The sequence below is a fragment of the Rhinoraja longicauda genome, chromosome 42 (assembly GCF_053455715.1).
Source record: "Rhinoraja longicauda isolate Sanriku21f chromosome 42, sRhiLon1.1, whole genome shotgun sequence".
Taxonomy (NCBI): domain Eukaryota; kingdom Metazoa; phylum Chordata; class Chondrichthyes; order Rajiformes; family Arhynchobatidae; genus Rhinoraja; species Rhinoraja longicauda.
Genome location: NC_135994.1, coordinates 481,051 through 504,134, shown reverse-complemented (window position 1 = coordinate 504,134; position 23,084 = coordinate 481,051). Strand labels below are relative to the sequence as shown.

Genomic DNA, 23,084 nt, shown 5'->3' with positions numbered 1-23,084 from the left:
TGGGTCCTTATGGACTTTATATTTTAGGTGCCACGACATGATCTGAAGAGCTGAGAGTTAAGAGTTTCTTGGTCTCCGCCAATCTACAAACTCCCACTAGATGGTGCACATGAGGTGTGTTGAACATTAATTGTCCTTCACAATGCTGCATGATCAGCAAAGCAAGCAGGGTGTTGTAGTTGCAAGGTGATACAGAGTACAACTTATGCCTTAGTTTCATACTAAAAGCAACTGCTCCAGTCAGTACCTATAATGCCAATGGATTAACAATGGAGTTGAAAAAATAAATGCACTCTTTTCTTCACATTCCACCAGATGCATTGGAAGTCGGTATTGAGGAGAGATTCTTGCCAGTGGTAGAGCTGCTGTCTCTCGGTTCCAGTGACCCAGCTTCAAACCTGACCTCCGTCATTAACTGTGCAGAGTTTGCACGTTTCGCGTGTGACAGCATGCGTTTTCTCCAGATGCTCTGGTTTCCTCTCACATCCGGAAGACCAAGTAGGTTGGTGGGTTAATTGGCCACGACACTTTGTGATGTGGGGAGGTTAAATGGGATGAGTGTAAATGGGTGCTTGATGGTCAGCAAGAATTCTGTGGGATAACCACCTGTTTCCATTCTAAATGACTTCATAACACTTACCTGTATACAGTGTAAGACCATTGAAAGGGCAGTTCGATGTTCTTGATGCAGAAAGCCACAATGAGGAGGGCCAGGGCCACTTGTCGTACTTGAATCCCGGAGTACATCAGGAACAGTCCAAAGAGTTGCAGGCTCCAGTTCAGCAGATTGATACTTCTCTCCTCCTCAGGGGGCCCATACTTGTAACACACAGCAAAGCTGATGAAGCCAGAAACTGCCACATAGCCTGAAACATTAACAGCAGATGAGAAAAACAATCTTGGATACACTAGGAACTACAGATGCTGGCTTACAAAAACAAACGCAATGTGTTCGAGTAACTCAGCAGATTAGGCGGCATCTGGGAGGACATGGATAGACGACGTTTTGGGTTGGGACACTTCCTGAAACTTAAAATAACCATACCACACTTGACTCCTGGATAATATGAACAGCATAACCCTATGTGACTTGAGCTGCAGAGTACTATATAACTAGGAGTGGCAAGAGGCAGAGTAGAAAGACATGGCCACGCTACTTGTAATAAAGTAGGGGCAGGTAGAAGAATAAAGACGTCACATAGATCAAGAAAGGGGAGAGAAATATAAAGCAATGATCACCCATGCTCTCTCAAACAGACTTGGCCAGATGATGGCAAATACATAGGTAGATGGCAGCCAACGAGTTGAGGTATGACAAGTGTATGAAAACGTGCCCTCTTTTACCACTTCTCTGTCTCTGCTCTCCTCTGTGATTTGGTCCAGTTCCCCACAGCCAAATAGAAAAAAAAAGGCCTAAAAACAAAGCCTCTCTCCAAAATCCCAATGAACAATCCCTTGGAAAAGATATGAGGGTGGTTGCTGGTGTCCTTTTTAAAATCATGCTCTAACAAATATTAGAAGCTTTAAGGAGAAGTCAGGAGGAATAAATGTTCAGGTGGTGCCTAAGATCATAAAACTATTGTGCAAGACTTGGTCTCGGATGTGCCACCTGGTTTCACAAGAGATATAGATTTTTAAATTAGACGGGCAATGATGCAAAATAGGATGTATATCCAAAGCAGAACCTTCATTTTTGATTGTGAATATTTCACTATTAGTTTCAAACAGCAGTACTTTAATGAGACTTTAATCTCATTAGTTCAATAGTACAAATTTAGTCACAAAACCCCAGAGCGTAAATATTTAACAATACATGCTGGGTATCACTCAGACGAACATTTTCAGAAAAATACTCAATGTGCCTTAAATTAAACACTACGAACGTTCTCACCTAAAACATACTGCCAGTATTCTTTTAAGAGAAACTGCAAATTCCTTAAGGTCACTTGGATCAAATACAGAGACACAGACCAGCCGCCTGCCACCAACAAATAGAGAGAACTTCTCTAAAATGGAAAGAAAGGAGAATATTAGCATTTTGTTTTGATGTTCTATGTTTACATGCATAGAGGATCTTGGAACTGCTAAAGAACTGTTCTGATACAGAAAATCGCCCACTTTTGACCCAACTTTCGGACAGCGCGAATTTTGATTTTTACCCAAAGCAGGTCCATGGCAGTTTCAACTGCGCTGCCCTAGCAGCTGCGGCGTACCTGCAGTCCGCCTGTCTTTGTGTTTTATGTTGTTTTTTTGTTTTGATTCTAATGTAAATATGATGTAGTTTTTTTGGGTTGTGTACTATGGGGGGGGGGCTGGTGGCGGCGGGAACTGTAAATGTAAAATTGTCTCTTCTGAACGGAGACGCGACCTTTTGTTTCTGGGTGGTGTCTCCGTTCCCGCTGCGGCCTACCACCGGCCATGCACCTGGAGCTGGCGGCCTCCAACTGGGACTCGCCTGTGGAGGCTCCGGCCGCGTGGACGTTGGAAGCTCGCAGCCCCCTGGGTGGGGGCCGACATCGGGAGCTCCGGCAGCGGCGGCGTCTTTGCCCGCCCCGGATCGCGGGGCTTGGGTCGGCCCGCTGCGGATCTTTCACCGTCCGGCGCGGCCTGGAACGTGGCAACTACAACAGCCTGACCGCGGGAGAAGACGGCAGGGAAGAGAAAAGACATTCTGGCCTTCCATCACAGTGAGGAGGTGACTGGAGGAGACTCACTGTGATGGATGTTTCTTTCTGTTTCTTTTTGTTTGATTGTGTGTGTTATTGCTTATTTTTATTGCTCTTGTTGTTGGACTGCGGGTAATCTTTCATTTCACTGCACATTTATGTGTATGTGACAAATAAACTTGACTTGACCTGGGTTCAAATTCAACCCTTGCAGATAAGCTCTCCTTCTATTAGGATTGTCTAGTTTGGATCACATCTTCCAGTGAGCTGATTTTCACGGTAAAGAAGCCATCCCAATTCAGCATCAACTTTCCAATCACAGTCCAAGCACAATTGCTTTTGACGAGTAAAATGCACACTGGTGCAGACATGACTCCATTTTGGAGAATGGAACACTTTAAAAGCAACTTTCATCTTGGAAAGAAGCTTTCAGTTGACCACTCCGGATATTAATCACCCCAAGTGCGAGCAAATTCAACCAGAGTACGAGGACCTGCTCACAAAGCAGGACAGAAACAGATGTCAGTTCATTTTTCTAACCCTGGGCAAAGACATTCTCCAACTTACCTTGGGTAGTAACCGAGCCAGGATGAAGATGACAACAACAGCTGAAGCCAATATACCCAAGCTCATACCTGACGTATAGAAGAAAAGCTGGCTCCTAAAAAGAGAAAAAAATCTCAAATACTTCTGATACATCGTGAAATATATATTTTAAAAAGCAATACCAGCACATGAACACAATCTCCCCCAACACTACAAAGATGAACGACCAACACAATTCATGGCAGAGCTCCAGCTCAAATTTAAAAATCACAACATTTAAAAATGGTCTGCCTTTTCAGAAAAAGTGGCATTTTTACTAGTTTAGAAAAGGTTATAAGAGATGAAATGCTTACCTTAGTACCCAGTGTTGTGCTGCTCCTCCCTGGGGTTTGTTGCCAGCGTCACCAACATTTTCCTGGGTCCAGTTTTGATTGTGTTATTGCATGTCCCTGGCACTGATTTTAAATGCAGTATGCTATCCAACGTGCCCTGCTGCTGCTCGATTTCCACGCTACTTTTAAATGCACTACATTTTGCTGCAGCGTCAGTCATGCACTGCTTTTAATTGACTTATTTTCCAATGTGCTTTGCCGTGCGATTCTTGCGCTGCTTTTGAATGACGCTTCCCTGCATTGCTGCTTGTCGATACTTGCATTGCTTTAAAATGTATTACATTTTGCGACATGCTTTGCGGTATTGTTCCTGCCCAATTCTTGCATTGCTTTTAAATGCATTGCTTTATGACATACTTTGCTTGCACCACCACTGCTGCCGCTTCTTGCGCTGCTGTTAAGTGCACGTTTTCCAACATGCTTTGCCGCGTTGCTGCTGTTTGATGCCTGCACTGGTTTTAAACGCACTTCACTTTCTGACGTTCTTTGCTGCCAGGTTCCTGTGCCGCTTTTAAATGCACTACATTTCCTACGCACTTTGTTGCACTGGTTATAAATGAACCCTTTTCCAAAGTGCCTTTGCTCCATGATTCTGGGCGGCTTTTAAATGACCCCCACCTGTTTTGCTGGTGTTTTTTTGAACAACTTTTAATTGTTCTGCTCCAGACTGACCACCCACAAGATATGCCTCGCCCCATGGCCTTTAGGTTTAGAGATTGAAAAATAGGTATTATACAGAAGATACATATAAGAAAATAACTGCAGATGCTGGTACAAATCAAAGGTTTTATTCACAAAATGCTGGAGTAACTCAGCAGGTCAGGCAGCATCTCAGGAGAGAAGGAATGGGTGACGTTTCGGGTCGAGACCCTTCTTCAGACTGAAGAAGGGTCTCAACCCGAAACGTCACCCATTCCTTCTCTCCTGAGATGCTGCCTGACCTGCTGAGTTACTCCAGCATTTTGTGAATAAATACAGAAGATACATGTTGACTTGGTGAAAACAAAGACTCAGTGAGCAAAAAGGCTGAAGACAGAGACAGGGAGACACTGAGCCAGTACAGCAGTTATGTCGAGGTAGGTGGAAGAGTGAGTGAGCAGGGCAATCATTTTCCAGCAGACCATGAATGCAGGCATTTTGAAGTAGGCAAGATAATACAACTGTCTAAAGAAATGAGGTAGTGATTGAGTTGGCACTAGTAAAGTTGGAAACCCTGGATATGCCAAGGTTTTTGAGATACCCAAGACATTTTTATAATCAATACAAGAGAACGGTAAACAAGTATTATTTTCCCTGAAGGTTTTGCCCAAAACATTAATGAGTCTGTATTCTGAAAACATTGGCTGATGTAATGTGTAAAAAGGAACTGCAGATGCTGGTTTACACCAAAGGTAAACACAAAAAGCTGGAGTAACTCAGCAGGACAGGCAGCATCTCTGGAGAGTAGGAATGGGTGATGTTTTGGGTTGAGACCCTTTTCTAGTCTGAAGAAGGGTCTCGACCCGAAACATCACCCATCCCTTCTCTCCAGAGATGCTGCCTGTCCCGCTGAGTTACTCCAGCTTTTTGCGTCTAACATTGGCTGACGTGCCTTTCATCCAGTGTGTCTCAGTTTAGCTGGGGCATTATTCTGTTTCTTACTTCACTGCTTACCTGCTTAAGCTTTCAGCGTAGAAAAACAGCAGCAGCCCCAAAGTGAAGATAAGGATCAGCTGTGGATCGAAACCTACAAAAGAATAGATCAAGATGAGACAGATGCACAACTTAGCCAAAGGTAGACTCAAAACGTTCAATGGTACTTTGTCACTTGTACCCAAGTACAGTGAATTTTGTTTTTGCATACCATTCAGCGACAATCCTACTATACATTATGCACAATTATACTGTACAAGAGTGCAAGATGGTGGACCACACTGAGTCACCACGTTTTAGGTGTCATCCTATACTCAAGGCTGAAGTTTATAAAAAATGTTAGTCTTAACTTGGCCATAAAGGCCCAATGTCTTGTGACTTCAATAGATTCAACAGTTCAATAGGTTTAAGAGACTAACTCAGCCAGAAAGAGATACAGGTTGAAACCTTCTGGTCTGGCAACTCCTGTGGCACGTTTTGAATCTGGTGCCACTGCTTTGTGGAGAAGCCACCAGGCAGGTGTAGCACTGAACTGCCAAGATTGTTTACATTTGTGGCTGATATTTTCTGTTTTAAGCTTTATTATACACTAGACAAAGTGGACCCGTTGGGCCCAAACCTCTCCTGCATTGGTGCAGCACCCTGTCCTCGCCCCCCTCCCCTCTCTCCTCAACCCCCACCTCCCCTCTCTCCTCAACCCACCCTCCCCTCTCCCTTCTCCGCCACTCCCCCCTCCCCTCCCCCTCACGTCCTTTTAAACTTTAAAATGTGAATAAGTTTAAAAATGTAAGACCGATTTCAATAAAATTACTTGCATTATCACTAAAGTGACAACGGTGAGTAAGGTGGGCCTAAAATTGTTGCGTTATCGTGTACCGTTTTGGCTGAAGTTCAGTCACAAACAAGATAACAAACGAGAGTTTTAGTATATAGATATTTCAACAGCATGAACGTGCAGTACAGAGTCTCAACTGTAAGCTTCTTATTATATTTCATAAAATAAAAGCTATTTCTGGCAGCATTCATTAAAGTTTTATTTTACATTGTAATGACATTGCAATAAATATTCCGGGTGAAATAGCAAGCCTAGTGGTTAGGCTTATGTCTATGTAGGGGGTTCTCAGGGTAATTTCTGTGATCCAGCCCCAGTCATGTCTCAAGAGTGCCGAACTAGAATGTTTCAACCTCTAAAAACTGTTTTAAAAGATTACAAATAAAAAGTACATCCACAGGGATATTAAGATTAGCCTTCAGAGTAAAACACTTTACCTAGATACGTGAAAATGACCACTTGGAAAAGGAACGAGTGTGTGTGCCATCTATGGTGATACTTCTGTTCAATTCAGCAGGAAATGGGTGATACATCAGGGTACATCTGCACCCTGTAAGAATTATACCTACCTGCAATGCTTACTTTAAAAAAAAATGTCTTTCTGACTCATTTCTATAAATACTCTGGAACCAAACTTAGAACAGAGTATAGCGCAGGAACAGGCCCTTTGGCCTTCAATGTCTGTGCCGACCATGACACTAATTTAAACCAATTCCAGCTGCCTGCTCAAGGTCCATATCCCTCCATTACCTGTCCGTTCATAAAAGCAAGATTTTTGCCCGGCGCGCCCCCCGCTCTTCAAAATGCCATCTCTATACTCCCCAGTAAACTGTGAGTGTAGGAAAACACTCACGTCTTAGCTATGAAAACCTCAAAATAAGTGAAAATATGGTGCTGTCCATAGGAAGCTCTGCCAACTTATAAAACCAATTGGCAAAACACTTACTGAGGAAATGGGCATTGGGGAAATTGTCTGAAAAGTGACAAACAGCAGACTTAAGACAAGGAGGCAGCAACAAAACAATATGAATTTAGACCAGCATCATGGCACTGCAAAACAAGATGCCATGAAGTATAAGGAACAAAGTTGATTACGAAATACTCACGGCGTGTTAATAGGACGTCATAATCCACTTTACTGCTTGGTTCCACCTTGAAGCAAGTTTTGTTGCTGAACAAATCAACATTAAGGTAAGTTTCATTCACTTTCTCCTTCAGCATCGATGTTGCTGAATCCATGATCCAACTCCACACCCCTGCATCTTCCATCTCCATTTCATCGTCGACTTGCTTGATTTTAAATTTCTCAGAGCTGTTCACTCGGATCTGAGAAGCAAAAATTAGAAGAGAATTGGCAGTAATAATTTACAAAATTAATGTCAATCAGGATTGTACGTTACTCCAATGTGCCGATAAAGAACAATTCATCATTACGTGTTATTATTGACACAAACTTTGCATCAGGACACTATAGACATAGGCTAAGTTTTATATGAAGCATTCTGCTTTATTGCACTGCTTAGAATTGTTAAGTGTTTGAGCCATTTTACTTGAGCAACCCTTTGTCAATTCTCAATTTACCATGACTTTTGAACCCAAAACAAAAAAAGTCACACAAGTTTCAAAGAATGCAGTACAGTGAAGGTTGAAAAAGGTGTTTCAAAAAAACAACAGGATGTGTTGATCAAGAAGCCAGGATTCAAAGCTCAAACTCAGGATACGTGTTGATCAGCATGTCCTCCGAGCAAGTCCAGGTGCTCTCAGCTGCCCTTGGCACTTAAACCGACCTCCTTCAGAGGGCAGCAGACGTGAAATCATGAAGGAAGCAAGTTTTAAACTGACTTTCTCACGCTACCTCTCGCCATCCTCTGCCTTCCCATGAACTTTAAACACATTCTCCTCTCAGGCACGTCCCAATCAGCTGCCCTATCATTCTCCACCTCTATCTACTAGGTGGCAAAACTCATAAAATCACAACAGTCATGGACAAAGGAGGCCATTCAGCCTGTGGAGTCAGAGCTGACTTTATACAAGAGCGATCCAACCATTCCCCTTGCAACACTCTCCCCAGTTTTCAAGTTTAAAAGTACAGCTTGGAAACAGGCCCTTTGGTCCACTCCAACCATCGTTCATCCGTTCACACTAGTTCTACATTATCCCACTTTCCCATCCACTCCCTACCCACTCGGGGCAATTTTACAGAGGCCAATTAACCTGCAAACCCACACGTCTTTGGGATGTGGGAGGAAACCGGAGCACCCGGAGGAAACCCACGTGACACAGGGAGAACGTGCAAACTCCACACAGACAGTACCCGAGGTCAGGATGGAACCTGGATCGCTGGAGCTGCATCACTATATCGCCCTCATCCCAAATCCTTTTCAAGTACTTAGAACTCTTTTGAATTATACTATTGAATATGCTCTCACTACAATGCCAGGCAATGCACCCAGATCATAAATGCTTGTTGTGAAATTATTTTCATCATGTAAAAAAAAAGGCACATAACAAACATCAGCTTCACATGGATGAACTAGATTTGAATACAGGTTGCACGGAGAAGTAAAATCAGAAATGAAAGACAAAGAGACAAGAGTAGATTGGTAGATATATCCAATTGAAAGGCATATTGTCAGCAAGAGTGTTGGCCTGGAAGGGCTCCTACCTGAATCCGTGTCCAAATCTCTCTCCAACCAGGATACATTGTATTCTTAAAGCAAAAGTGCTTCAGTTCATTGGAGCACTGGATTTTGCCTTCTTTAATGTCGACAATTCTTCCATTTCCTTCTGTTACTGATTCAACAAGACATATATTATCAAATTACTCACCGACCGATCATCTTGATGGCTATTTCTGAAAAGTAGATCTGCCTTTCTTGGTGGTCAGATGCCTACACAAGAGCATTGCGACTAGGGGTGCCAACTTTTTCACTCCCAAATACGGGACAAGGTGACGTCACCGCCCCGCGCGACCTCACCCAGCCAGCGGCCACGTGCTCCCGCTCCACCAATGGCGGCAGCCCGGGCCGGGAGGCAGGTTGCTACACAACCTCCGTTAGGCGGCTCCGGGGCCTCCGGACCTACACTGTCCGAACCTACACTGTTCCCAATGTTGGGGGAGTCCAGAACAAGGGGCCACAGTTTAAGAATAAGGGGTCGGCCATTTAGAACTGAGATGAGAATGGCCTCCTCCTGCACCTATTGTCTATTGAAACGTCTGCTTTGATCTGTCGATTTCACGCCTTACCCATCCTTATCTCGGTGTCTCCCTCTCCCCCGACTCTCCGTCTGAAGAAAGGTCTAAACCTACTCCTTCTCTCCTGAGATGTTGCCTGGCCCGCTGAGTTACTCCAGCACTTTGTGTCTGTCTTCTAATGTGGGCAAAGTTTGCCAAGGACGCCTCTCCCCACGCGACCGAATGGCCGGTGCAGGGGAGGCCACCATCAGCCTCGCACTGCACGCAGTCAGCGCCCGGGGCAAAGAGGGAAGATAAAGAGGCCCGAGCGCCCGCCACATTGACATCACGCAACCTCGCCCTGTCCGTACCTGCCGTACAAAAGTGCGCGATTGAAAACGAAAAAGCCGCCCAAACTATTAAGGCGAATCGGCCTTTCAGCGGCATAACGCCGAGAGAATTCATCCGTCCCGCCATCAGCGGCCCGGGGCCCAGCGTGCAGCCGCGGCCCATCACCCGCCTCTCCGCCGACTGACAGCCCGCGCCGCCAATCAGCCCGCGCCGCTCAACGGCCCAATGCCAGATCAACCAATGGGCGCAGGGCGAGGGCGGGCCTTCCGCTGCGAGTCTGGGTGCAGGCGGCCCGAGGGACAGGAGCGGCCTGAGGGGCCGAGCGGCCGAGGGACAGGAGCGGCCCGAGGGACAGGAGCCTTAAAAAGGTAAAGAAAAATAAAGAGCTATACCGTACCCTAGGATGTTAACAAGATAAACTGCTCTGGCTATAGGTATAAGAAAGACTTGAGAATGTAGGTGTTTTAAAAAAAGATGAAGCTAGTTTAATGATGGCCTAATTTGAGTTCATCAAGGTTAGGAAGGTTGAAGAAGAGGTAAGGAGTCATAGATTGGTTGTCAAGGCAGTAACAAGGTGGCATTTATTAACATAACCACACTATGTAGATAGAAGTTACAAATACATTCTAGGATGTGGAATTCTCAATCATAAACCATTGTTGACGCAGAGGTTTTGAAAAAGGAATTAGGTGGCGATACAGTGTGGAAACAGGCCCTTCAGCCCTACTCGCCCACATTGACCAACATGCCCCAGTTACACTAGTCCCACCTGCCTGCGCTTGGTCCATATCCCCCCAAACCTGCCGTATCCATGTACCTGTCTAACTGGTTCTTAAACGTTGGGATAGTTCCAGCCTCAACTACCTCCTCTGGCAGCTCGTTCCATGCCCCCACCACCCTCCGTGTGAAAAAGTTACCCCTCAGATTCCTATTAAATCTTTTCCCCTTCACCTTAAACTTGTCTTCTGGTTCTCGTTTCATCTACTCTGGGCAAGAGACTCTGTGCATCTACCCAATCTATTCCTATTGAAAAATAAGCAATATGGTGGGGCTAGGCATAGTGGGCCAAAGGGCCTGTTTTGTGTTGTATAACTCCTAATGGTGGAGAATATGTAGACTGGGTCATTAACATGGAGATAAAAGTCTCCTGCTGTTGTTTGATGGTTGTGTGGTTATTGCATGGAATCTTGTTTATTCCATGTGAAAAGTGTGGGAATCATATGTTGAAGTAAGCCCAGTTCTGTTTGGCTCCGTTCTTGATCTGAGGCACACTGAATTGAGGAGGTGCTGAGTGAAGGAGGTGGGGGTTGGAGAGTGATCACAGAAAATTAAGAGTATTGCATCAGTGTGCCAATACTCCTGGGCTCCTGTGGTAAAAGTACTCCCTGTGCCCCATGAGGTAAAAATACCAAACAAAAAATAAGGTTACAAGAAAATGGGACAATGCACAGCTACATCCCAACCTTATGCACGGTGCAATCCTGGAAATATTAAGACGCTTTCTCGTTCCTGCTCACCGGACCTGGAGCATCTGACTATCCAATGCCGACCATTCTACCTACCCCGGGAGTTCAGCTCGGTGATCATCACAGCCGTCTATATCCCACCGCATGCGGACACCGACGTGGCACTGTCGACCCTACACGATGTGTTGTGTCGACACCAAAACAAGAACCCTGATGCGGCTGTGGTGGTGGCTGGAGATTTCAATAGGGGAAATCTCAAAAAGGTTATGCCCAACTTCTACCAACACATCACGTGTGTCACCAGGGGGGAAAGAACTTTGGACCACTGCTACACGCCATTCAGGAAAGACTACAAGGCCGTTTCTCTCCCTCCTTTTGGAAAATCTGACCACGCTGCCATTTTCCTGCTGCCGGAGTATAAACAACGGATAGTGCGGGAAACGGCAGTGACGAGGGACGTAAAGTGGTGGGCTGACCATTCAGAGGCCATGCTGCAAGATGCACTGAGCGAAGTCGACTGGAACATGTTCCAAGCAAGTTCCAGAGACGTAAATGAGTTTGCGGAAGCGGTTACGGACTTCATTGCCACAATAGCCGATACCATCATCCCCACGGTAAGGGTCAGTATCTTCCCTAACCAAAAACCCTGGGTGGACAGGTCTATTCGCGTGGCCTTGAATGCTCGCACCGCTGCTTACAACTCTGGCCTGGCATCAGGCAACATGGACGACTACAAGGGAGAGTCCTACCGACTGCAGAAGGCAGTGAAGGATGCAAAAAGGAGGTACCGGGACAAGATGGAGTCACAGATGGAGCAGCAGGACACCAGGCGCCTTTGGCAGGGGCTACGGACAATAACTAGCTACAGGTCCAGCACCCCCTCAACCGGAAGTGCCGGCTCCTCCTTAGCTGATGACCTGAACTCTTTTTATGCACGGTTTGAGACGGGTAACACCACCATCTCGCCGTCTAAAAACAGCACCGAAGGGGCGCTGGTTAGCGAGGCTGGAGGGGGATCCACCACCGGGGATGTACACAGATTCTCGGTGTCCGAGCATGAGGTGAGGTGGGCTCTGACGCGTGTGAACACGAGGAAAGCTGGAGGCCCAGATGGTATATCTGGGCGAGTGCTAAAGTCTTGTGCTACTCAGCTTGCTCCAGTGCTCACCACAATATTCAACCTCTCCTTGGCCAAGTCCGTGGTCCCTGCATGCTTCAAAAGATCCATCATTGTACCGGTGCCAAAGAATGCCTCACCAGCGTGTTTAAATGACTACCGACCGGTGGCCCTCACCTCGGTTGTCATGAAATGCTTTGAGAGGCTAGTCAAGAAGCACATCTGTGCCCTCCTTCCTCGCAACATGGACCCACTACAGTTCGCATACCGTCCGAACAGGTCCACGGATGATGCGGTCTCCCAGGTTCTACACACCGCTCTCTCTCATCTGGACAACCAGGGGGGCTATGTGAGGATGCTGTTCATTGACTTTAGTTCAGCATTCAACACAATAGTCCCCAGCAGACTGGTTGAGAAGCTGCTGGAACTGGGGCTTAGCACCCCTCTGTGTGCCTGGGTCCTGGACTTTCTCACCGCCAGGCCCCAAGTGGTCAGGATGGGGGAACACACATCTAGGTCCCTCACCCTGAACATAGGATCCCCCCAGGGTTGCGTCCTTAGCCCCCTACTGTACTCCCTGTACACACATGACTGTGGGGCCAGGTTCAGCTCAAACTCCATCATCAAGTTTGCTGATGACACTGTGGTGGTGGGCCGGATCTCCAACAACGATGAGAAGGCCTACCGGGAGGAGGTGGCTGATCTGGCACTCTGGTGTCAGGACAATAGCCTCCTCTTGAATGTCACTAAAACGAAGGAGCTGATTGTGGACTTCAGAAGGGCTAAACATCCAAGGACGTACACGCCACTGGAGATAAATGGGTCTACTGTGGATAGGGTGAGCAGTTTTAAATACTTGGGAGTCCGCATCACAGAGGATCTGATGTGGGCAACGCACATTGCTGCACTGGTGGGTAAGGCAAAGCAGCGCCTTTACCACCTTAGACAACTGAGGAAATTCAGAGTGTCTCGGAGGATCCTTCATTGCTTCTGCTCTGGGGCTGTAGAGAGTATCCTGTCCGGCAAGATTACAGTCTGGTTTGGGAACAGCTCTGCCCAGGACAGGATGGCCCTGCAGAGAGTAGTGCGTTCAGCAGAACGCACCATGGGAACTACACTCGTCCCCCTGCAGGACCTATACATCAGGAGGTGCAGATCCAGAGCAAACAAGATCATAAGGGACCCCTGCCACCCCAGTAACGGACTGTTCCAGATGCTACGGTCAGGCAAACGCCCCCGCTGTCACGCTGTGAAAACGGAGAGGATGAGACGGAGTTTCTTCCCACAGGCCATCAGGACTGTCAACTTTTATAACCCCAGAGACTAAATTTTAGTATATATACTATATATAGTATATAGTAACTTATTAACTTTATTTATATGCTGTAACTGTAATTCTTTTTTGTGCACAATCTGCAGGCATTGCCACTTTCATTTCACTGCACATCGTGTATGTGTATGTGACAAATAAATTTGACTTGACTTGACTATCTAAAGCACCCTTCATTTATTTCCTGTTTCTTCTCACCATATTTGTGCTCTGGCTGGAAAAGCAGAAGTCTTGGCGGCCAGATTCAGCCACATCATGCCTGCAGCTCCTTCCTGTGATAGGGGGTTTTTGTTACATGCAGATTTTTTTTCCATGAAGTGGAACCAAATCGGACAGCCAGTTCTGTTTCACACTTGCAACATAATAAATCTCCTCCCCTACACTTGACGCCCACATTAGCCCCAGCTCAAATGCCTCGGTTCACTTGTGTATTTAACTTTTCACTCAAATGTTTCACTTCATGAACCTGTGTCATATGAGATGGCCCCATTTCCCAAAGCTGGATACAGGTACTTAAAAGGTGGCAAAGGAGCAGAGCCAGATCAAGTGGCTGGACAGGAGCTGACAAACACACAAGGGAGTGATGGGATCGTGGTTATTTCCCTGAACTTGTACTCCAGAGATTTTGCGTGAATTTTTACCATAGCACCTAGAGAATGTACATTCAAAAAATTAAACAAAACCTGTATTAGTAAGAGTGATTATCAAACTGTTGGATTGTGGTAATGCCTTTTAGTGAAGGAAATTTACTGTCCTTGTCCAAATGTGACTCCAGACCTATGATAATTGCTGACCTTGTCAACAGTATCCACTTGCCATGAATGGAAAAAAATCATCACAATGTCAAGATGGCTTCCCGTCAGGCTAGCAACTTTGTTGGATAGATCTTCACCTTGCGCCATCCAGGCGACAGCAGCCAGCAACCTGGTTTTATAGTCTAGAAACAAACAACTGCAGATGCTGGTTAATGCACAAAAGGACACAAAGTACTGGAGTAACTCAGTCGGTCAGGCAGCATCTCTGGAGAACATGGATAGGCGATGTTTCGGGTCAGTTGTGAAGAAGGGTCTCAATCCGAAACGTCACCTATGCATGTTCTCCAGAGATGTTGCCTGACCTGCTGAGTTACTCCAGGATTTTGTGTCCAACCTGGTTTTACATTTTATTTCTCTATTTAATCGTTTTTTGGGGGAATGTATGCGCCACTGGCAAGGCTAAGCATTTATTGCCCATTCCTAATTGCTCTCGAGATGGTGGTGGTGACTAATTTACACGAATCACGGTGGTGTTTGTGGTGAAAGTGCTCTCACAGTGCTGTTGGCGTGTGTTCCAGGATTTTGTTTACTCCTTACTGCATTTGTGCAGTTCGTTAAACTCATTCTGCCTGAGCAATAATGTCAACCATTACCATCACCAGCTCAAGTCGGGTACGATTCTTGGTGTTGGCCTTGTAGATGGCAGGGCCATGGGTTTGATCTGGGTGTGCAGCGCAAATAGAAAATGGGTCAACGTTTTCCCCACATCAGATCAATGAACACCTGCATGTTTCTACAGCACGGCCACCCACACAATTGGCACAAACTGGAGGATCGAGGCTGTTCAGGAGACTGACTCCTGATTCTGAACTCTCCTCTGATTGACCGGAGGAGGCCTCATGTTCACAGACCCCATCCTGACACACTGGTCAACCTGAGGAGCACCTTCAGCAACAGACTGGTTCTACCAAGATGCAGCTCAGAACGCATCCCTGTGGCTATCAAACTGTACAACTCCTCCCCCTTCTGTCGTGAGGTAGACTGACTCCCCTCTCCCCCCCTCCCCAATCTTTGTACATCCCCAATCCTGGACTTTCCACTCGTCACTTTAATTTCATGTTTTATATATCTTGTGTTTTATGACTGTTGGCACGCTAATGTCCCTCCTGGGATAAATAAAGTTCTAGCGTATCGTATTGTATCTGCAGCAGCCCAGATCACTTAACTGCCTTTAAGACCTCTGGAGCCAATACCAATAATCAAAGCCCACGTGTAGGAAAAAAACTGCAGATGCTGGTTAAAATCGAAGGTACACAAAATGCTGGAGTAACTCAGCAGGTCAGGCAGCATCTCGGGAGAGAAGGAATGGGTGACGTTTCAGGTCTCAACCCGAAACGTCACCCATTCCTTCTCTCCCGAGATGCTGCCTGACCCACTGAGTTACTCCAGCATTTTGTGTCTACCATCAGACCCGAAACGTCACCCTTTCCTTCTCTCCCGAGATGCTGCCTGACCCGCTGAGTTACTCCAGCATCTTGTGTCTACCATCAAAGCCCATAGTACAGCTGTCAATAGACAATAGGTGCAGGAGTAGTCCATTTGACCCTTTGAGCCAGCATCGCCATTCAATGTGATCATGGCTGATCATTCTCAATCAGTACCCCGTTCCTGCCTTCTCCCCATACCCCCTGACTCCGCTATCCTTAAGAGCTCTATCTAGCTCTCTCCCTGAAGGCAGCCAGAGGAGTGTCCATGGGCTGTACACATTGATCCAGTGGGTGGAAAGAGCCTGCGATAGGGCAGACTGTGTGGCCGTGGGAGAGCATTCAGTGGGTGGTTAGAGTCTGTAATGGCGAGGTTGTTTCGAGTGAGGGAGGAGATTCAGTGGGTGGAGAAAGTATTTAAAGGAGGAGAGTTTCTCGGCTGTGGGAGGGTATTCAGTGGGTGGGGAGAATTTGCAATGAGGAGAATGTCTGAGGTGTGGGAGGGGATTCAGTGGGTGGGTGGGCAGATTATACGCTCGGGGAGAGTGCCCATCAGCTGCACAATAGCTTGTCTATTTATTGCCTAAACTGATATTTCTTGATTAATTTAATACCGAAAAGGCTACCGATCTCTATTGAACAAGTTGAACACGGAGTGGGAGAGCGAGCTGTGAAAGCAATACAGTTTACGGAGAAATATTAATAGGTTAGGTGAATGGGCAACAAGTTGGCAAGTGCGTATAACGTGGGAACGTGTGAAGCAGTTCACATTTGAAGGGAGAAAGAGGACAGAACATTAAGTGGAGAGAAACGGCAGAAAGCTGCAACACAAAGGGATTTAGGAATCCTTGTGCATGAAACACAAAGCGGGGAATAGCAAAGACAGGTGAAATGTTGGCTCTTATTTCAAGGGTTGTAATGTAAAGCTGGACCCTGGTGGAGTCACATCTGACACACTGTGTGCAGGTCTGGTCTTTCTACCTTGGGGAGGATAGCTTTTCACTTCTCACAAAAGCTTTTCACTGTTCCTTAAGTGTAAGAAAATAACTGCAGATGCTGGTACAAATCGAAGGTATTTATTTCACAAAATGCTGGAGTAACTCAGCAGGTCAGGCAGCATCTCAGGAGAGACGGAATGGATGACTGTACCTTGGTACAAGTGACAATAAACGAAACTAACTGAAAGCAACATAGAAATGCACAGAACACAAACAGGCCCTTTGGCCTCTATAACTCGTTATCACCTAGCCCACAGCCAACAATGGACCGTTGTGGGCTCCACATTTCCTTTTTGCATATCTTTCATTCATTTGTTCTATCTCTCTCTACATCACCATCTATATCTCTAGTTTCCCTCTCCCATGACTCTCCGTCTGAAGAAGGGTCTCGACCCGAAACGTCACCCATTCCCTTTCTCCAGAGCTGCTGCCTGACCCGCTGAGTTACTCCAGCTTTTAGTGTCCCTTCGGCCCATTTCGTCCATGCTGAACCCGTGGTGCCTATCCACGCTGATCCGATTTGCCCGCATTTTGGTCGATCTTTGGGCTCAAGGGGCCCCCAATGGCCAACTCCCGGGCTTGTGGTCTTAGCACGAGGATAAAGTGATTCATGAAATGTGAGCAGTGTGCGGGTTGGGCTTTTCTGGGTCTGCTGTCTCCTGCCGCCCTCTGATCGACAGTCTCCCCGGGACGCGGAGGCGATTGTTCGGTGAGACGTGGGTTGATCGCCGCCCCCGCTTCCACCCACGGACGGACACGCGTCATTCGGCGATCGACCTCCCACCCCCGCAGTGGAGGCGTGAATCGAGCCGGAAATATCCAGCTGCCTCTCAAATAACACACACGCAGATACATACACCGCACCAGAGCAAAGAGAAGCAGCGAGGAAGAAGCGGCTCAGCCTGGGACACTCCAGCGACCTCGCAGTCAACCAGCCAACGGGTTCCGGCAGCTTCCGCCAAGCACCTCGAGTAGAAAGGTAATTGTAAACACTGGGGGTGAGAAGCAGACACAGGGAACTGCAGGTGCAAAAGCAAGACACAGATTGCTGGAGTAACTCAGCGGGTCAGGCAGCATCTCTGGAAAACATGGGTCGGTACAAAGTGCTGGAGTACAGTACTTGTTTATGTTAACAGATGGACCAGTATGGTATTTATTCACAAAATGCTGGAGTAACTCAGCAAGTCAGGCAGCATCTCGGGAGAGAAAGAATGGGTGACGTTTCGGGTCGACAGTATGGTCTCTACTGCTTCAGACAGTATGGTCTCTACTGCTTACGTGCACGGCAACATATATAGTACTGACTTGAATGTATACTGTTTTTAAACACACAATTAATGTGTAATATATACTGTTAATGATATACTGTGTATATTCACTGTGCAAGATACACTGTGTGCAAACTTCACAACATACTGTATAAAAACTGTATAAAATACACCGTATGATACATCTAAATTTTATGCAGTGTATATAACATAAACTGATTACATGTAATCTTTCCCAACTGTATATAAAAGGCACTAAGCCGACATTTAAGAAGCATCGGAAGCAGCATTTGAATCGTCAAGGCGTCCCGACCAGATGCTGTTAAACTGGAGTGGTACAGATGGGTCTCGAACCGAAACGTCACTTATTCCTTCCCTAGATGCTGCCTGTCCCGTTGAGTTACTCCAGCTTTTTGTGCCTATCTTTTGTGTCAACCAGCATCTGCTGTTCCTTCCTACACAGTAAAGATGGGTTATTGATGGTCGGCATGGTCTGTTTCTGTGCTGGATGACTCTGATACTGTGATCGTGTCGCTGTGAGATGGCGGTGGCTGTTCTTTTGTGACATACGGTGCCCTCCATAATGTTTGGGACAAAGACCCATCATTTATTTATTTGCCTCTGCACTCCACAATTTGAGATTTGTAATAGAAAAAAAATCACACGTGGTTAAAGTGCATTGTCAGATTTTATTAAAGGGTATTTTTATACATTTTGGTTTCACCATGTAGAAACTACAGCTGTGTTTATACATAGTCTCCCCCCCTCCCCCCCATTTCAGGGCACCATAATGGCTGACACATGGCTTCACAGGTGTTTGTGATTGCTCAGGTGTGTTTAAATGCCTCGTTAATGCAGGTATGAGAGAGCTCTCAGCACCTAGTCTTTCCATCACCTTTGGAAACTTTTATTGCTGTTTATTAACATGAGGACAAAAGTTGTGCCAATGAAAGTCGAAGAAGCCATTATGAGACTGAGAAACAAGAATAAAACTGTTAGAGACATCAGCCAAACCTTAGGCTTACCAAAATCAACTGTTTGGAACATCATTGAGAAGAAAGAGAGCACTGGTGAGCTTACTAATCGCAAAGGGACTGGCAGGCTAAGGACAGAAGAATTATCTCTATAATAAAGAAAAATCCCCAAACACTTGTCCGACAGATCAGAAACACTCTTCAGGAGTCAGGTGTGAATTTGTCAATGACCACTGTCTGCAGAAGACTTAATGAACAGAAATACAGAGGCTACACTGCAAGATGCAAACCAGTGGTTAGCCACAAAAATAGGATGGCCAGGTTACAGTTTACCAAGAAGTACTTAAAAGGGCAATCACAATTCTGGAAAAAGGTCTTGTGGACAGATGAGACGAAGGTTAACTTATCTCAGAGTGATGGCAAGAGCAAAGTATGGAGGAGAGAAGGAACTGCCCAAGATCCAAAGCATACCACCTCATCTGTGAAACACGGTGGTGGGGGTGTTATGGTCTGGGCATGTATGGCTGTTGAAGGTACTGGCTCACTTATTTTCATTTTTGATGAACGGAGATGAGGAGGAACATTTTCAGTCAGAGAGTGGTGAAGGTGTGGAATTCTCTGCCTCAGAAGGCAGTGGAGGCCAGTTTGTTGGATGCTTTCAAGAGAGAGCTGGATAGAGCTCTTAAGGATAGCGGAGTGAGGGGGTATGGGGAGAAGGCAGGAACGGGGTACTGATTGAGAGTGATCAGCCATGATCGCATTGAATGGCGGTGCTGGCTCGAAGGGCTGAATGGCCTACTCCTGCACCTATTGTCTATTGTCTAACTGCTGATGGTAGTAACATAATGAATTCTGAAGTGTATAGACACATCCTATCTGCTCAAGTTCAAACAAATGCCTCAAAACTCATTGGCCGGTGGTTCATTCTACAACGAGACAATGATCCCAAACATACTAATAAAGCAACAGAGGTGTTTTTCAAAGCTAAAAAATGGTCAGTTCTTGAGTGGCCAAGTCAATCACCTGATCTGAACCCAATTGAGCATGCCTTTTATATGCTGAAGAGAAAACTGAAGGGGACTAGCCCCCAAAACAAGCATAAGCTAAAGATGGCTGCAATACAGGCCTGGCAGAACATCACCAGAGAAGACACCCAGCAACTAACTGGTGATGTCCATGAATTGCAGACTTCAAGCAGTCATTGCATGCAAAGATATGCAACAAAATACTAAACATGACTACTTTCATTCACATGACATTGCTGTGTCCCAAACATTATGGTGCCCTAAAATGGGGGGACTATGTATAAACACTGCTGTAATTTCTACATGGTGAAACCAAAATGTATAAAAATGGCCTTTAATAAAATCTGACAATGTGCACTTTAACCACATGTGATTTTTTTCTATTACAAATCTCAAATTATGGAGTAGAGGCAAATAAATAAATGATGAGTCTTTGTCCCAAACATTATGGAGTGCACTGTATAGTTCCTTCATGTCCAAGAGTAATATAAATTCATGCTTTAACAGGGGGATTAAGCAGTCGATTAGAGTCAAGAGTGTTTTATTGTCAAATGTCCCAGATAGAACAATGAAATTCTTACTTGCAGCAGCACAACAGAATAGTACACTGTTATCAATATAATGAACGAGAAAAAAAGTTCAGTGTGTGTGTATATATGCGCAAACTCTCACACACGCACACATGTGTATATATATATATATATATACCTATACATATCTCTCTATCTTCCTGTCTCCACCTATATCCTTCCTTTGTCCCGCCCCCCCTGACATCAGTCTGAAGAAGGGTCTCGACCCGAAACGTCACCCATTCCTTCTCTCCTGAGATGCTGCCTGACCTGCTGAGTTACTCCAGCATTTTGTGAATAAATACCTTTGATTTGTACCAGCATCTGCAGTTATTTTCTTATATATATATATATATATACACGCACACATAAAAACAACAATAATAGTACAATAATAACATTAATAGTCTATGCAGTTCAGAGCTTAAGGGAGGTTGTTTAATAGCCCGGTGCCTGTATATTTAATGTGATTGATAAACGGCAATATTAGTATTTTTTCGTGAGAGCATGATCAGGTTTTCACGTTGCTGTTGCTTGGTCCTAGGTCCGGCAGCGACATGTCTTTGCCGCGGACGCTCGGTGAACTGCAGCTGTTTTGCCTGCTGCAGAGGGCCAACCTCACGGCCTATTACCAGAACTTCATCCAGCAGGGAGGGGACGACGTGAGGCAACTGTGCGAGGCGGGAGAAGAGGAGTTCCTGGAAATCATGGTCCTGGTTGGCATGGCCTCCAAGCCTCTGCACGTCCGCAGGCTGCAGAAAGCCTTGCGCGAGTGGATGGCCAACCCGGCCGCCTTCCACCGCCCACTGGCCAGCAGCCTGTCCCGCTTCAAGCTGTCCACCGCCTCGCCTCACAAGCCCAAGAGGAAAGCGCTCGATGGCGGCAGCGACGCCTTCCCCGAAGGCAAACGCCTGCGGAGTTTGGTCCCCGCGCCCACCGGCAGCGTCAGCCCCAATTCCTCCTCGGACGGCGAGGGCAGGGGTATCCCGGCGCTGGGGTCGGAGGAGGAGGAGGAGGAGGGGGAGCTAGAGAGCCGAGACGTGGGCCGGTCTGGGGAAGCCCCGGGGTACTTGAGGCTGAACAGGACGCTGGCAAAGCCGGTGGGGGTGGAGGGCAGCGCTCCCGTGAAGAAAGAGGAGCTCCTGGAGCAGGGCTCGGAGCGCAGGGACAGCGAGCAGCCAACGCAGCAGGTTGGGAGCTGATGTCTGCTCCGTCTACGTGAACAGAGGGAACGGTTTAATAATAGGATCACCCAAACCAGGGCTTCAGCCAATTCTGCTTTCGCAGCCAGCTTCGCCAATGCCCAATTCCCCTCGGCCCAGTGTACCAGGGCTGCTGCAGTGAAATAAAGAGTAATTTCGTTTCGATATTTAATAATATTAACAAAAAATGGGCATTGGGGGTAAACCAAGGGTTATGGGCAGGTGAAACAGTTTGGCGATTAAAACCTGCAGATTGTTGGAGGAGGAAGGATTGAGATGCCACACGGTTGGGGTGATTCAGGGTCGGGGTGGTAGGGGTCAAGGCATCTTATATATTCAGCTTTTCCTTTTTTCGTTAAGAACCGGTTGGGAGCAGCCTCCAAGCAGACAAATAGTGTTGGACAGTCAGGAAGAATCTCAAATAGCATGACATGGATTCAATAGGGTCCAGGTACAACACAAAGGAGGATAATGGTTCTCTGTCCAGAAATGTATGTACAACTCTTGTACTATTTCACAATGTCATTGCTCGTCTACCAGTAAAGGCATGTAGAGGGGTGCACTGGGACCCCTCCCCCACCAAGTTTTGCTTTAAAGTGTACAGTATATGAGAGGAGATTCACCAATCAAAATAATAAATACATTTTACTCACGTGGCTTTCATTGACTGATCTCTTCTGTTACCACATTCATTCTGACAAGGAAGGCAGGCCTTCACTCTTATTGAAGTCTGATCAGTGCAATAATCCCCACTCTCATTACAGCACGTTGACATCCTCAGCTGCTCATGACCTGGGATCATCAGCCTTTCTAATTCCAAAAATATAGATGGAAAATGCTGGAAACCCTCAGCACGTGAGGTAGTGTCCATGGAGACAGAAACAGAGTTATTGTTTCAGGTCAAAACTGATCTAAACAGGTGTCCCGTTACGGCCATTTTGCTATCAGCAACCGCGCCTTCACTAGTCTGCGCTCTGGTATTCCCATGATGGACATTTGTGCCATGACCAAACATTTTGGGCATCACAAAATGCTGGAGTAACTCAGCAGGTCAAGCAGCATCTCAGGAGAGAAGGAATGGGTGACGTTTCGGGTCAAGACCCTTCTTCAGACTCTTTTCCAAAATTCAGCATTTTGTGATCATTCCTTCTCTCCTGAGATGCTGCCTGACCTGCTGAGTTACTCCATCATTTTGTGATACCTTCGATTTGTACCAGCATCTGCAGTTATTTTCCTAAACATTTTGGGCACCTTTTTCAATATCCCCTTTATGTGGCTGACCTCAAATTGTTTGATGATAAT

General features: G+C 46.2%; 2 protein-coding genes across 5 annotated transcripts in view; one reads left to right on the top strand and one right to left on the bottom strand.

Annotated features, from left to right (window-relative positions):
- nemp1 (nuclear envelope integral membrane protein 1) overlaps nucleotides 1-9,763 on the bottom strand; it is a 15,390-nt gene extending 5,627 nt beyond the window's left edge. For 2 of the 3 annotated variants that reach the window (XM_078431495.1, XM_078431497.1), the window contains exons 1-7: nucleotides 9,615-9,763; nucleotides 8,734-8,861; nucleotides 7,175-7,394; nucleotides 5,258-5,330; nucleotides 3,234-3,327; nucleotides 1,892-2,006; nucleotides 641-866 (exon numbers count right to left, since the gene is read on the bottom strand). In XM_078431495.1, the coding sequence (XP_078287621.1) occupies nucleotides 641-866; nucleotides 1,892-2,006; nucleotides 3,234-3,327; nucleotides 5,258-5,330; nucleotides 7,175-7,394; nucleotides 8,734-8,861; nucleotides 9,615-9,756 (998 nt within the window). In that variant the 5' untranslated portion in view covers nucleotides 9,757-9,763. The remainder of the gene's footprint in view (nucleotides 1-640; nucleotides 867-1,891; nucleotides 2,007-3,233; nucleotides 3,328-5,257; nucleotides 5,331-7,174; nucleotides 7,395-8,733; nucleotides 8,862-9,614) is intronic. The other variant, XM_078431496.1, reaches the window with a different exon arrangement.
- Nucleotides 9,139-23,084, top strand: LOC144612032 (uncharacterized). 2 transcript variants are annotated; one of them, XM_078431501.1, is made up of 2 exons: nucleotides 9,139-9,962; nucleotides 21,125-23,084. In XM_078431501.1, the coding sequence occupies exons 1-2, from the start codon at nucleotides 9,820-9,822 to the stop codon at nucleotides 21,780-21,782; spliced, it is 801 nt and encodes a 266-aa protein (XP_078287627.1). In that variant the 5' UTR covers nucleotides 9,139-9,819; the 3' UTR covers nucleotides 21,783-23,084. The 2 variants fall into 2 exon arrangements, with proteins under 2 accessions (XP_078287627.1, XP_078287628.1); XM_078431502.1 differs by lacking the exon at nucleotides 9,139-9,962 and adding an exon at nucleotides 17,341-17,723.

Excerpts from the sequence above, each read along its gene's own strand:
- LOC144612032 (XM_078431501.1), top strand. The coding sequence starts at position 9,820 with ATGCCAGATCAACCAATGGGCGCAGGGCGAGGGCGGGCCTTCCGCTGC. Across the intron at positions 9,963-21,124 it reads GGGACAGGAGCCTTAAAAAG|GTCCGGCAGCGACATGTCTT; the intron begins GTAAAGAAAAAT and ends GCTTGGTCCTAG.